At 39.7% G+C, this 15,954-nt stretch overlaps 1 protein-coding gene across 2 annotated transcripts in view; it reads right to left on the reverse strand.

Moving 5' to 3' along the window:
* Nucleotides 1–5,968: 5,968 nt before the first annotated feature.
* The window catches only part of TRPA1 (transient receptor potential cation channel subfamily A member 1), a 40,881-nt gene continuing 30,895 nt past the window's right edge, over nucleotides 5,969–15,954 (reverse strand). For both annotated transcript variants that reach the window (XM_035125682.3, XM_088675610.1), the window contains 9 exons: nucleotides 15,556–15,697; nucleotides 15,265–15,354; nucleotides 14,918–15,087; nucleotides 14,389–14,518; nucleotides 13,707–13,889; nucleotides 12,661–12,729; nucleotides 12,428–12,538; nucleotides 12,065–12,162; nucleotides 5,969–11,236 (listed from right to left, as the gene is read on the reverse strand). In XM_035125682.3, the coding sequence (XP_034981573.1) occupies nucleotides 11,032–11,236; nucleotides 12,065–12,162; nucleotides 12,428–12,538; nucleotides 12,661–12,729; nucleotides 13,707–13,889; nucleotides 14,389–14,518; nucleotides 14,918–15,087; nucleotides 15,265–15,354; nucleotides 15,556–15,697 (1,198 nt within the window). In that variant the 3' untranslated portion in view covers nucleotides 5,969–11,031. The remainder of the gene's footprint in view (nucleotides 11,237–12,064; nucleotides 12,163–12,427; nucleotides 12,539–12,660; nucleotides 12,730–13,706; nucleotides 13,890–14,388; nucleotides 14,519–14,917; nucleotides 15,088–15,264; nucleotides 15,355–15,555; nucleotides 15,698–15,954) is intronic.

Raw genomic sequence — 15,954 nt, forward strand, 5'->3', positions numbered from 1 at the left:
CCAGTCCAGAGAATAGTGTGACCAGCTCTGCATCCAAAGCAGAACTACAGACTTGTGTTGATCAAACAGCAGATCCCTGAATCTACATCGCAAACAGCTATTGGAACTCAGGGGAATCTTGAAAGTGGTTGTGATATTCCATAGCAATCTGTTTCTCTGAGGTGGGGAATCCATTGGATCCAAGCAAGCTCTTGTATGTACCTAAAGTAGCTCTCTGGATTACAGCCTATGCATCCATTAGCTATGAACCCATTTCCAATTGTTTGAAATCCATTAATAGTTCTAAGCTTCAGATTTTAAAACCAAGAAAAAATATTGGGGAGGCTCTTTTGGATTTAAGTACTTCCGAAGGCTTGTTCACACTTAAACTGGCACAGTTTCTACAGATGCTATTATTGCAAATTTAGCTAATCCTTACTGAGAAAATGTATCCTGATGCTGTCATATTGGGTTACGTATTTCCTAATATACATGTTTTTGCAAGCAATGTCTCTGAATAAAATGCATTTTTGTGAGTTATTTTCACTAATATATGCACCCCCCTCCTTTCCTCTAAGATAAACACACTTTTGTGCACAGTTTTGGGTTGGGGAACTGCATAACAAAATTTGGAGAAGTGCACATTTCAAAGGATAGCTGTGTTTTGTCCCCCATATTGTTCTGGGGAGCACAGATTAAGGAATTTTCTGTTAAAGTGTCAATTGAACCAACTTTATCTCCCATCCCCACCTCTGAAAAGTGGACTTCTTACTGGTTTGAATCCCCTGCCGAAAGAGTGTGATAGGCAGCTTCTTCGAAGTGCCAACGTGAAACATTAGTCCAAATAAGGGCAGCCACAAATATCTGTGACTCTGAAGACTTTCAGAAAGGATTTATGAAAGACCACACACACTCCATTCATTTTACCACCTGTTGTCCATTTCTTGCCTGTTACTACTCTGCTACATTAAACGATTGTGAATATCCTACTTGCCTTTGGGCTACCTGATAATTTAATTGCAGTACATTTTATGAAATCATCACCTACCATATACTTTAATGTACAGAGGAAACGTTACAAATGCTGACACATTTACAGTAACTTTATATGCACAAATGAGTGCTATCAATCACCACAGGGTGAGTCACTTCAGGTCATTTCATTCCCTCACAACTTGAACTGTTGCGGCTTTTATTGTGAGGTGGAAATGTTGCTATAGAGCAGGTGTGCAGAAGTACAACTCCCATTGTCATTGGTTGTTAACAATATTTGCTGGGGCTGATGGAAGTTATAGTTCAGCAACAGCTGGAGGGTCAAAGCTTCTCCACACCTCAGTGACATTTCCCTTAGTTTTGGCCTGGTTAAGTGGTCCTGGTTGTGGAACAAAGGTACACACACAGAGAGAGACACAGACACAGACACAGACACACACACACAGACACACACACACACAGAATACAGTACCCTTGAATTAACTTTATTGTGTTATTATCTGCAGGTTTTTTGAGCTATTCTGGACTTCTTCAGATGACCAAGCAGCTTTGATTGCTGAGCATAAGTTTACAGTGGGACTTATTTCCAGTAAATGTGCTTAAAATCAGGTATGCCCATCCATCCATATACAGTGGAACCTCGGTTTATGAACACCTCGGTTTACGAATTTTCGGTTTACGAACGCCGCGGACCCATCTGGAATGGATTAATTCACTTTCCATTACTTTCAATGGGAAAGTTCGCTTCAGTTTATGAACGCTTCAGTTTATGAACAGACTTCCGGAACCAATTGTGTTCATAAACCGAGGTACCACTGTACAGTATATTGAAGCTACAGTGAATTAGTCTAGGTTTGTTTTTTAGTTTTTTTAAAAGTACTGATGTTCATTGCGGCAACTGTAATGGTCACAATAGCTAGGAAAAAAACAGAAAAGCCAAAGCCAATCTCCACATATAGTGACATTTTAAAAATGGATTTCATTTGAGATCTTCCATGCTTTATGAGCATCTCAGGACTCATTAGGATTTTGTTGAGCTTATTCATATAGCTGGATGTCGATTTTACAGCTCAGCTAGAGTGGAGTTGTGACTCATGGTTCGTGTTCTTGTTTTATTGACCCCACTCTGAACTCTCTCAGCATGTGCCTCTCTCTTTTCTTACTTTGCTGAGAGGTATTAGCAACATCTTTGCTCATCTTCTTTTCTGAAAATCAAAATAATAACCAGCCTTGTTGCTTGTCTCCAGCTCAGGCACCAACAGATTATTCACCTGCACCTCATCATCCCCTCTGCCTTTGCTTCCCGCTTCTCTTTCCAAAGACTGACTTCATTATCTATGGCCCAGATTCAGGAAAGCACTTAAGACTATGAAGTTCACAAGTACGTGCTTCTATGAATCATAGTTTCTATATGGGGTGGGAACAAAATTCTCCTTTTTCAGCCGCCCCTAGTTTCTGGCCAAGGGCAAGTTCTCCAAAGGCAGCAAGCACCCATGTTGTGGCTCATATCTTGCATATTGATACAAACAAAAACCAAAAGGTAAACTAGGCAAGGTAACATGGGAGATCTGTGATCAGGTCTCCCAACCCAGGCATATGTTAGTTGCCATTTGCTCTTTGATTACTGTGTTTATTATGTTTATTATGTGGAGGGGGGGGGAGAGTGAGAGAGCGTGCACTTGCAGCTACAGAGGGGGTGAGATTGGAGTCAAAGAACAGCCCAGAATGGGATAACTTGCCGTGTTCCCAGCAATGCAACCCCCATTACATTTTGCTGCCCCATTCCACTGAAGCTGGCCAACTGGCAGTTCAGTCTTCCTTTGGCACCAGGCTAGTGTCCTCCATTGCACCTGAGGGTAGGGATGGCAGAGAAATTTGACTCAGTTCACATTTAACAGCAAAACTACTTAGTTCAGATTTTCTGGGACTATATTCAGACGGAAACAAGAGCCCTCCTTCCAAATTTGCACTCCTCCAAATTTTCTTCTGTCAAGCAATGTGTGCAGAAATGTATATACTAGAGTGAAGTGTGCATAAATAGGCGCAGATAACATGGCTGATGTGTTGCATGTGGGGAAATTGCTTTGCAGAAATGTACACATTAGGCAAAGCTCCACACAAACATCTCCCCTATTAGGAAAGATTCATACCAAAATGCTGATGGAATTTTCATTTCATTCACTAATAAATAAATCTCAAACTGAAGTGGAAATGTGGAGAACTGATGTGAAGACTTGGAAAACCTGCTAGGAACCCAAATTGACCCATCCTTACCTGAGGCCGGCAGGCTAGAGCATGGGGTGCTGGGTAGATTGCGTGGCATGTGGCGCTCTGTCCTTCAACACCTTGCTGTTAGTTCCTCAGCACCGCGCCCGACCCTTGCTACCTAGTCAAGCAAATCAAACAAATGCTGCAGTGCAGTAGCGCCTTCATACAACACATGAGCAGAGCAAGCTGCTTGCTGGAGTGTGTGGCCTTGCCTGGCTGCCTCTCTGCCTGCCTGCTGGCTTAGTCAGGGGCCCTTCCCAGTGGTGCTGTCTGTGACACATGGGAGAAGGTGCTTAAGGGAGGTAACTGTTAGCAGTGTCAGGGTGCAGCTCATCTAGGCCAATGTATCTGATCATCAACTTCACCATTATTATTCATTTCATTTCTATACCAATTTATATTTTTAAGAGGGTTTACAACTTACATTAAAACATCCCAATCGAACAATCTAAAATACAACATTACTGAAAAAAAGTCAAGTATACATTCAAAGCTACACCATAAACAAGAAAATATTATCTTAAAGGTTTCGAAACGAAACGTCAGAAAGGAGGGTCAAGTACAGAGTGCAGCAAAGTTAACCAAAACCTTTCAAAAGAAAATGTTGCGAATGGAAGTCCAGTATAAGAGGCAGATTTAAAACAGCACTATTAGCAAGGGAACAAAAAATTATCTTAAGCACAGGACGTTTCTGTTGCTGCCGATCCTGCCAATTGTGGTTCATAGTGGGTGGTGGTTGTGATCTGGCACTAAAAGACAGTCAAGGTGGTGTCTGGCCTCTTCAGCAGCCTCAGCTTTTGTAGCTGGAGTCAGTCAGGGCCCTGCCCTGCCCTCCCCACCCCAGCCAAGCGGGAAGAGACCTGCAAAGCAAGAAGCAGGTCTTCCAGGACTCACAGACAAGATCTTACAGGTGTAGTCCTCACCCCAACATCTTCTTCTCCATGAGAAAGCAAACATATTTGGAGCTCTCTCTTGCTGAGATGCAAGAGCAAGCATGGCTCAATGCCATTCCACCTTAGCTAGATAGAACCAGAGTTACTGTGATTGTATGCAGGGTGCTCCTCCAGCCAGGATTCTGTATTCAGTTCAACTTCACTGAGCATTCATCTCCAAATGCTGATGATAACCACTCAGCAAGGGCTTGCAGGGCACAAACATTGTCTCCTTTGAGGAAGCAGCTCAGGAGGAAGGAAATGGCTGGGGCTCAGCAGAAGTGGGAGGGATTGCCTGAAGCTGCCACCTCATTCTTCCTAATAGTAGAACCAACCCTGTTCACAGAGTGCATATAATCACTCACTTAGCAGGTCATCTATATTTCCCTTCAATTGATGATAAAAGATCTTCCCACTCGCCTGCTTTTCTGGAATTCTGATTCGCCTGGTAGAATTTGCATCACAATTGACAGGACAATATGGATGACCAGTTTATGGATGACCAGCTTACCAAGTGGTTATAGGCATATGGTGGTGGGTTTGCATGACCCACCTTGTCTGGACATGCGTTGAAGCGACTTCCGGTGCCAGCGCTGCTGATCCCGTATTTTTCTAACTGGGACTTGGCAGCTATGCCTTGTATATCGATGTAAATGACCATCTATATACAAACACTTCCTTTCACTTCATTTTTTTGCTTCACTCCTGTACCAAAAACCATTGAAATATGTATCTCTGTATTGTATTATTTCAATGAATTAGGTGATATTGTGGTAGAGATGTTTACCTTCCTAATCTTTTGCAAATCAGGCAGTCCTTTTCCATTCCTGACTTGGCCCCGAGCATGCGTATCTTAACAAATCTCATGGTTTCATCTGGAGATATCGATGTACCTTTTGGGGGAGAGCTGTAGCCTTTGCTTCTTTCCTTGACTATCTTTATTCATGAGGCTGCTGTTTTATGGTTATTTTGTATGACCATGGGTCATGCAAATGTTTTTCTATGCTGTCTGCTTTGGGAATATAGGTTGGGTTTAGTTTTCACTTCTGTTAATTGGTGCATTCCACACCCATCCACCCCGCCAATATTGTAAGAATATTGTAGGTTCGTTTCTCTTCTGTGGGCTCTGTAATAGTTTGTATGACATTTCAAGGTTACAAATATGTATTTGCTAATTCATTGCATGCTGCAAACCTTTTATTTTACTCTTCTGAATTTTGAATAATAGCATTCCTTCATATTGGTTCACACAGTGTTGGATTTCTATTCAGAATATGTTGTATAACGCCATTTCTAATTTTATCTGTAGTTCAATGCTAGAAATGGCTGGTTTCCAACATTGTTTTCATGTAAAATATATTTCTAATCCTTTAAAAAGTTTATAATCCTCTGTATGCCTATAGCCTAGGGGTGGCAACTTGATGCCTTCCAGAAGTTCTGGACAATAAATCCTATCAGCCCGCAGCCAGCATTGCCAGGGGTCACGGGAGTATGATCACATCCACACCACTCTTGTACCACTTTAACATTCATGGCTTCTCCCAAAGAATCATGAGCTCTTGCCTACTCTGCCTATGCAACTGCCCCAGGGTAGAGTGCTCAGGAGGCAGAGAGGTAGAGGACACAACCCAGGTCTGCCTCGTCCAGCGCCTACACAGTTTTAAGGTGTTTCTGAATGCTGTGATGCAACTGGCGCAGTGACTTCACCTCATTTTCGTATTATTATGTATGGCTTGCCAGTGGGAAGAGTTGCACTGGCCATAGGTTACAGTTCCATAATTATTATAATAGCAACGTTGACTGGTATTACATTTATTAACCACAATTCACCAGCAGGTCACAAGGTGGGATGCAACAGTTTAAAAGTCAGCATTAAAAACAGTTAAAACAGTACACAGTTACAGGAACAGGCCCTGAAAACACACATCTCAGGCAGTGGCAAAACTATATTTTAGGGGCCCTGAAGCTTGAAGAGTCATGGGGGGCCCTTCACAACCAGCAATGAGGTCTGGGTAAGCACTGTTATCTTCTTCAATGGGGGGTCGTTCCATGACAGGTCACCACTTTTTTAAAAATTAACTACTACATCTCAGATTTTGATTAAAATTGCTGTACTGGGATTATCTCACATGTCAAAGTCACTGGTGTGAACAAAAAAAATCCTATGCCTTTTAGTTTTCGAGTTACGGGGAGAATGAAAATTAAGGAAATGTTATATCCATGCCTGAGGCACTTTATTAAGCAAACTTTTTATAGCAATGTAGACTAGAGTTGCTTCAGGGGCCCCACTGGGAGTAGGGGCCCTGAAGTTTAAGATTCATAGTAGAGCCACCCTTGATCTCAGGAGTCAAAAAGCTGTATATTGAAGAAATCAGGCACATCTTTGTGGGGAGGGAATTCCTTGACTTAGGGGCTGTCACAGAGAATGCCCTCTCCCAGGACACGTCTCCTTCACTACCAAGACATCTGCTGGTCTTAACACTCGGGAGGCTCTGTAGGGAATAATACAATCTGACTATTTTTTAAGAAATATTGGCATGTTGAATGCTAATCTGTTTTATTATATATGTGTATAATGTAATATTTGGAAATTAATATTTATAGTACCTTTAAAATACAGGCGCAAGTAGATTTTGAAAATGATTTTCAAAGAATATGAAATTATTTTGTGTTTCCTTGTTCCCTCAGCCACACTAGTGTGTTGGAGCCAGACAACACTGAGGCCTGCAGCTGTGCTGAGGGTTTCCAAGCTGTGTGGTTACCTTGAACTGTGGAAAAATAGTTGCTGTACATCTTCCTGAGCTGTGAAACTTCTGTGTCTAGGTCTCAGTAAATAAAAACAGAATCACTTGGAGCTTTGGGAAGCTGCTAACACCACCAAACGAAACAGTCTTCTCTGCCAGCCAAATCCAAGCAGTGGCTCTGAGGTTAACTTTAGATATGCATCTGGGGGTGGCGAAGGCTACAGAGTGTTATGCATGTTCCCAGCCTCCATGACAGCTGCTTCATGAGTGAGACAAAAGCAGAACAAAAACAAACCGTTCCAAATCACTTGCTTAAAGGAAGAAGAAAACATATGTACCCCAGCAAAGAGTTAGGACATGGTAAAAGGGCTCACTCCTACACACTTTCCCTAGATGTGTCAAATGCCACTGCATTTTGTGACTTGGAATATCAGCTAGTAAAGCTGTAGCTTATTCCACTACTAAGGTTAAAGCACTCGGTCCTTTCTTCATCCAAACAAATGTTATAATGGCCAGATAATATCCCATAAAAAAAATACTAGCACTCACTGCCCTCTAGTGTTGTTATGATGGACTGTCAACACTGCAAATAACCATTTCCACTTTCACAAACTCGCTTCACCAGACGCAGCTGTGCTAGCGCAAGAGAGCTGTAGATACCCTGGTGCATGAGCACATCCTGTTTGTAGCTACTTGGATACCTTGAATTGCACAGGATTTGCAAATAAACATTAGGGATGTTGTCCCCTTGCTAGCAAGGCACCACACCATAGTGCCAGGAGAGCACATAGATGATAAAGATTCTTCAGCTTCTTAGCCCAATTCACTTAATGGAGTTCACACTGGAGGAGCAGGAATTTAGTAATCCTCTGAATAGCAGCTGATGAGCATCACAAGTACAAGGGGTGTTCTTTCCCTCAGTTTCTGCTTGCTGGCTTCCCATAGGTATCTGGTTGGTCACTGTGAGAATAGGATGCTGGACTAGTTGAGCCATTGGCCTGATCCAAAAGGGATCATCTTATTTCTTACTTTAGATCTAGTAGAATTGGGCAAATGAAATGTTTAGAGGTGAGAATGTCACATTGTCAAACTCTTTCTGTTCATGAAAAGGCAGCATACCAGGAAGACCACTAGGCTAGAATCCTTCTTCTTGATTTATTAAGCATTGCATAGGCATGCAGAGTTTGACCTTTGGTCACTTCAGAAGAGCCACCCTCCATGTGAATTTCTGAAAGTTGAACAGAAATTTCCTTACACTTTTAAAGAGCTATTTAAGATATCCATCTATATCTATCTAACGATCATTTCCACATAGAGAAGAAATAATGCAATCTATAAATGCTATAACAAATCACATATGTAATCACAAAAGGGAATGAATGAATGACAGTTGTTAGGCGTAGGCATAGTTTTATTGAGATCTTTATGGAACAGGAAGAATGCTACACAATTTCAACAATGGTTAATAGCAACACAGACTGACATATTATTTTAGCCCGTGCTTAATAGGTTACATCATGTAATTGTGATACAGCAGAGCCAGTGCTTAAGATAAAACAAAGTGAGATTTAAGCAAGCTGCATTAGGCTGTTAATCAAGCGAATACATGCCCCAATTTAATTCCATATTCCTTTGTACTTCAGTGTTCTGTTTCTATGTTATTGTGTCACACAGGTAAATATGCATTTAGTCATTTTAACTAGGGGTGCAATTCCCCCCCCAAAAAAAAACAAATGAAAAAACAAATGAATGAGCCCCATTAGTTTCCATGTATCCATGAGAAATGACTGAAAAATAGAAACAGATGGGACAAACAAATGAAAATCCTTTTGATTAGTTTTTCCCATTCATTAATATTACTGTGCTTTCAATCATTTCTCACAAGACACAGTTCTAAAACATCCCATTGTTTAGCAAACTGAAACATTGAGAGAACTGTGTGCAGGGAAGGAAGAAGGTATTGTGCACTAAGTACATGAAAACTGTCCAATCTGAAGAATAAAGTCCTCCATGCTGAAGACAACAACCCTTTTTAATTGCTTGTGAAATGGGGGGCCATTTATCCAATCTGTCCGAATCATGGCAGGGCTGATGGCCTTACTACACCTGAATATTTCATAGCATTTGGAATGGAAAACACTAAAGTTACAGGCTTTGGGAGACAAGCTAGGAATCCACTGAGATTAACTTAGTAAAGAAAAATGAACGAGGCTATAATGAATAGAAAATGAAATGACTGGGGCTGCCAGAAATGACAGAGAACAAAAATGTGCCTTCCTAAAGAAGCATTTAGTATTTCAGAAGTTCATACTTTGTCACACAAAGTTAATCATTTACCAAATAAATAAATGTACACAGCACAAATCAGTTAAAGCCTAGCACTGTGTGGCATGATCTTATATATGTTTACGTGAAAGTAAGATTTCAGTGGGGCTTACTTGTGCATAAGTGTTCACAGGATTCCACCCTTAAAGTTCAATGTATTGAGAGCTAAGCAGAGGGTTTGACTTTCCCATGGACAGCAGTGAGACTGAAAAGGAGCAACTGGATCATACACTAATTTAGATCAATATCCAATAAATCCAAGTGTATGCATAGGAATGGGCATTAGATCTGGATCAATTCTGAGTTATGTACTGAGGCGGTGGCTTTGTACAGATTTGGGGCTTGTTTGAGCTGAAGCAGGATCGCTCTAAACCACCCCAACTTCTGAAACTACAGTATATAAGGAAATTAAGAGGTTCTGATATTCTTTAAAAAAACAAAAAAACAACCCCACCTGCAGACGTTGTGTCTGCAAAAATTGAAGCATTCCATCTCCTGCTTGGAAAAAAACAGATTATGCCAGCATAGGAAGGCAGACTGGAGATCTATTTTGTGACTGGCGGGATTAGCTTCTAATCAGAAGGGATAGATTTACTGGAGCTGTTCAATCACAGTGCTTTGAGGAAGGGATACTGAAGGAATGTACTACCTTGTTCTGTGCTCTGTTACGTATGTAACAAACTCTCTGTCTTGCTTAACTGACTCTGGAGACATTTGCGAAATTTCATTTCACTTTTAATTTGTAAGCTGCCTTTCTATATTATTATACACAAGGCAGTTTACAATATATTGTGAGACCTTCCCAGATACACAAGAACTTCCCAGAGCCAGTAAATAAGTCTGAGAGTTTAAAAGCTCTCCAATGCAGGAAAACCTGGCGTGGAAATATTTTTTAAGCTCTCCACCTTGCATGCATGATATTTGTGCGATTACGGCTGGCCACCAAATATGTAAAGCTGCAATTGCACAAGTTTAATGCACACAAATTGCAAGTCGACTGTACTGCCTATTCATCTACTTCTTACACATATACTTTGAGATGCTCCAGTGATTTAACTGGGACTTGTGCTGACTGAGTATTCTATGAACCAGCTATTTGCTACATTAAATCATTGCTTATCCTCTTCGTTTGTATACATGCTACGTACATGTGATAAGATAAAGAGTTAAGATGTATTTAACACACTCTCTAGCCAAGAACATCTCTCTTTCCATTATGCAAACTCCATTAGTATTACTATAACCATGCAACTGGAGAAGAAGAGGCCCTGTCTTTAGCAATAGCTGAGGCAGAAATACATAGACATAAAATATAACAACGTACAGAGTTTTCACTACAGCCAGAAGTAGCTAGTGAAGTGGTTTTCTGGCAGGAACCAGCAGCCTCTGATATGTAGGAAGTTTTTAAACAGAGTTTTTAAACAGAGCCATCAGAAGGCAGCCAGGAGGGAAGGAGTATTTTAGACAACGAAGTGCAAGCAAGTATGCTTGAATAGTGCTAAGCTCATTCCTAGCAAAAGCCATCACAGAGAAACTGCGAGGTAGGGATAGCATCCTGCAAGCAAGTAGTTGCTGACTAATTAGGGTGATTAAAACAGAGAAGACCACGGGGTCTGCTAGTCAGCAACTATACATTTGCATAGTGCTGCCCTGGATACCCTCACCGCTACATCTGGATGGTTTGTTTGGGTAAAAGGCAAACTTTCATCTTCTCTCTTCCTTGCCTCACATGTGGTGAATGATTCCTGCTTGAAAGCCACCTTCCTCAGCTGCTGCTGGGGGCAGCTCTATCAGATCTCGGCATCTTTGCATTTCACTGCCTTTAATACTGTATCCCATTTACTGTTTTTATGCTCCAACTGTTTCTTCCTAAATTTGTGCTGGAATAGATCGTTTGTGTCTTCATCCTCAGCCTCAGATATGATTTCCATTTTTTGAACCACCAGTTTAAGGAGGTCATGCTGTTTCTCCATAAGTGCTGCAATATCTTTAAGCCTAAAATACAAAAAGACATCAGATATATATATCTGGATCCAGAACTCTTCATAACATTAAATACAAAAAAAATCTTGAAAAGAAAATACTTAAAGCGTACTTATACTACTTTAAGCTATGCTATTTCTATATTGTAGGCTATTTTAATTTCATTCTGATACAGAGAACTGCATCAATCCACAGTGAAAAAACAGAAAGTGAAATATCTGCAGGCAAAAGGATTAAAAGGATTAATTATTTAGTAGTATGAACAATGCGTTTCAATACTGATGATCTTTCTCAAGGGCATTTTGCTACTCCTTTCATAGGATGCAGAGTTATCTTTTTTCATTGGTTTTATGTTTTCATTTTTAACCAGGGCAGTGGTTGTTTGTGCTTCCAAAGCTGTATTAAAGCATGCACTATGGAAGGCATGGAAAATTCCTCATTTTTCGCCCATCTCCTTAGCTTATTTTAGATGTCCTGTAGGCCAAAAAGTGGAAATGATGCAATCTGTATCCTCTTCAGCCAAGAATGTGGGTTGGTGGTGGTGGGCAGTAACAGAACAGCCATAATAATAATAAACAACTTTTAATGTGGCCTGCCAATCTTTGCTTTTTCTTTGGGGCATGGTTCTGAGAAAGATGTTTAAAAAAACTTTGCAGTAGCTTGCTAATCTTCATCCTGGAAAAATAAGGCTTACAATGAGATGTAGATTCTTGACAAGTAATTCTATAATGGCTGCAAGTAGACCATAACACCATAACACTGGCATTAACTAAAACCTGGCTACATTTTTTTCTTTATCCAAGCATTTAGAAAGCAGAAGAAACACCCAATAAAAAATACCTGTACTTCTGTTTCAATACTTCCAGTTCCAAAGATGTGTCAGCATTCGGTGTATTTGCTGCTATATCATTATTGCCAAAGCAATATTGAAACACACTCTGCAAAAACAAAAAACAAAAATTCATAGAATTTGTTCACATTATGAGACCAAGAAGATTTGCAGTTTCGGAGTGAGAAAATATGAATTTTGGTGGGATCACCAAGGAGTTTTCCCAGAGAGACTGAGTTCAGTTTTCTGTATTAATTTGAGTAGGGAAAGACATATTAAATGAAGTAATCAACTTCCACCCCCTCCTCTCATAAGTGTATGTTTGGATGAAGGACTCAGATTACAATTTAGAAGGAATTATTCATCCATCTTACCATAAATCCACAATATCTTGGCCTATTAGGATACACAGTGATTGAATCCTGGTCAACTCTGCTGAGAAACCAGTATGGCAGTTTCTTCTCCAAATTTGTGTGAAGACTGACCTAAACAAAATGAGCATATTTAACATGAATTAGCTCAGAATTTCTCAATTCTAAGCTAATTCAGTGCTGGGAAAGTTTCATCCATTGTAATAAATATAATAGCCAGAATGTCTATCACTAACCTGCATTGCTATTCTTTTCAGTGCTGCAAATTTCTGTACCTCTGCAATGTCACCAACAGCCAAGCCAATCTATAAAACACAAAGCAGAATTAACAAGGCCATTTTGATTCCCATGCTTTCCCCGCGTTACCATTCTGTTCCGCATTAATTTTATTTCTGAGAGGTAATAAATTATTCCCAAATACGTAAGGAATTAGCTTTTCAAAATTAAAAGTAGCCTTACAGTATACCACTGCATGTAATTATGTTGCAGTGAAACAAAGCATTCGCTCACATCCAGATTTAGGAAGCATTTTCGCATAATACCACAGCTTTATTATCTGGTGGCATTCGCAGTTTTATTTATTTATTTTATTTCGTAAAATTTCTACACCACATGATTGTAAAAACAGGAAAAACCACTCAAAGCAGTTTTCAAAAAAGATAAAACAAAATTAGTAAGAAGAATTAACAACAATAATTTAAGATAAGACTTTCAAAAAGTTAAAGTGGGAGGGATGTTTTCAATGTATTTTCAATGTATTTTCTCTCTCTTGGTTGTAATGTATACAGGGTTTTTTGTTTGTGCTTTGGTTGTGATTCGCTTCAAATTGCCTTTCGCAAAAATAAAGCAACCAATACAATAAATAAAGTAGCAATAAACTAAAAACAGATGAAAACTAGCATCAGCTTTCTACATATCTGTGTAGACTTCTCTAAAGAAAAGTGTTTCTAGTAGGTGCTGAAAAGATTACAGGGACAATTAACCTGACCTGGTACAAGTCGGCCTCCTCTGAGGCAGTAAACACAAGACTGGATTTGTCTGCCCACAACAAGCCAAAACGCAAAAATTGTCAATGCTGCTATATATACATCTGTAACATTTTCTGAAAGAAAATTTATCCCTGTCTCTCACGTACAAGATAGATAGATAGATAGATAGATAGATAGATAGATAGATAGATAGATAGATAGATATAGGTAGGTAGGTAGGTAGACGGACAGACAAATATGCAAGCAGTTTGGCTATAACACCAGCTTCCACATTTAACACATTTAATTCTTACCAACAAGTTCATAAGAAGGATTGGAATAAGGAGAGAGAAGATAACAAGCATTGCAAAACTCAGGAATGGATATGGCAGATGATCGGCAAGCATTGGTTCAAGGAAAGCTTCACGATAATTGATATCTCCTAGCATCATGGCAAATGTCTGCATTACAGAAAGATACGGAGTGCCATATGTTTCCTACAAAGACATTTTAAAAATGGGAAAAGAGAGAAATAAAATATATATGGCATCATGTGAAATGGCTTTAAGATCAAACTTTTTTCTTCAAAGAAAAGAAATCCATAAAGCAACTAAACAACAATCACTTTTAACAAAAGAGTGCAAAAAATCATTTCCAGTGTTTGGAATACAAGTTTCTTCCAGCAGTACATTATTATGATGTTTTATTGTGTTTTTAATATTTATTTGGGAGCTGTCCAGAGTGGCAACCCAGTCAGATGGGTAGCATATGAATTGTTGCTATTGTTCAAGTGCCTGAAATAATAAAGGCATTATTCTGGCATTACTGTATAATAAAGGCATTATTCTGGCATTAGTCCCAGAATTTATGACTGTCATGTGCAAAACACACAGAAGAGTTTTCATAATATTATGCATTGTTGCTAAAAAATTTTGTAAATAAATATAATTTATATTTCTAATAAACAAAGTATTACACAATGGTGACATTTCTAACCTGTGAACCGAGAAGAACATGGAAGCTGAGCCCAAAGGCTAACATCAAGAAGAAGAAGACAATGATGATTCGGATCAAGGTCCTCAAAATTTCCCAAAACATCACAACATATATTCCATAATTCTCAAATCTAGGAAGATATATATGGAAAAAAACATAACTAACTATCTTCTTATATAAAAAACCCCCCAACTATATGTATAGCATCAACATATTATGCTGCTGTGAAGGAAACTGACAAACCGTCACTGATAATTGGCCCAATCTAGTAATTAAGATCTAGGCTTCCATAGTGGTTGAGTCACTTTCTCCTTCAGTAGCAATAGCACTTTTTAACCTAGGTGACTCTACCTCTCCATCAGGGTTAAAGGGCCCCTGTGACCCTCCAGCTGATGTCAGACTTCAGTTCCCAACATCCTGACTCATTGGCCTTGCTGACTGATACCATGTGAGATGAGGTAGCTCCCTCATCCCAGGTTCCCAGTCAACTCTAGCCATATACATTGTCATAAAGTGCACTGTAGTTTACCTTTGCAGATACAGCAAGAAATTCATCCAAGACAAGAATATAGCAATTGCACCACACTCCCACTGCAAACGAACTGGAAGTTGAATAAATAAAGATGATACAAAAATGATGTTTGTAGTATAAATTGTCCAGTCGAGGAGATTTGAATAATCCAAGAGATACTTAAGTTTCTAGAGTATAAAGGACAAAAATAGGTGTTAACACGGTCAAAAATGAATTAAAACAGATGACACATCATGTTCTCTGTAATTAAGGAAGATTTTCTTTCTAAAAGGCAGAACTTTGTTTTAACTGCACATTAAAAAACACTTCAAGAAATGTGAAAGGCCACATGTACATATATATACCTGTTGGAAGAGCTGTATTATTTCTTTGCAGATTCCAAATAAACTCATGATAAAAACTAAACACATACACACTTTTGTGAAGTATGAACCCTGAAATGGAAAAAAGAAATATTGTAAATGGTGATACGTCTATTTTTTTAAAATATTATTTTAGTTGCAAGGGGCGCTGTCCACCCCACCCCCACCCCACAGAGTAGCTACTCTGTTTTCAAGAGTTTGCAATCGCTCCCAGCATTACTGCCGTGGTGGAAGATACAGCCACTGTCCCAATGCAACAAATTAAAACGATACCTTATTCTCAAAAGGTCCTGCTTGAACAGTTCTGTTGGAAGACCCCTCTGGTTCTATGTGAATGATCAGGAGCGTTAGAGGCATCAAGCCAAGACAATACACAGCTAGATTCATGAGATGTGCTCGAAACCCATAGGCCATCCTGTAAAGCAAAATTTAATTCAGTATTATAGACGGTGACCATTTTGCACAGGAGCTCCTTTCCCTGCCCCCCCCCAAGCTGGTGGAGAATGTAAAAATGTGCCTCGCTCTGTTATGCCCTGCCCTTGCCCCCTGTTCAGCTTCTACCAGATCCAAAAGGACCCACGCATCAGCGATTGTGCATCAGTTGGACACGCCTAAAATGGTCACCATGCCTATTTTTGTAGTATTATCAAAGGTCAATATTTTCTATGCCAC

Source organism: Zootoca vivipara, chromosome 8 (genome assembly GCF_965207765.1).
Source record: "Zootoca vivipara chromosome 8, rZooViv2.hap1.1, whole genome shotgun sequence".
NCBI lineage: Eukaryota > Metazoa > Chordata > Lepidosauria > Squamata > Lacertidae > Zootoca > Zootoca vivipara.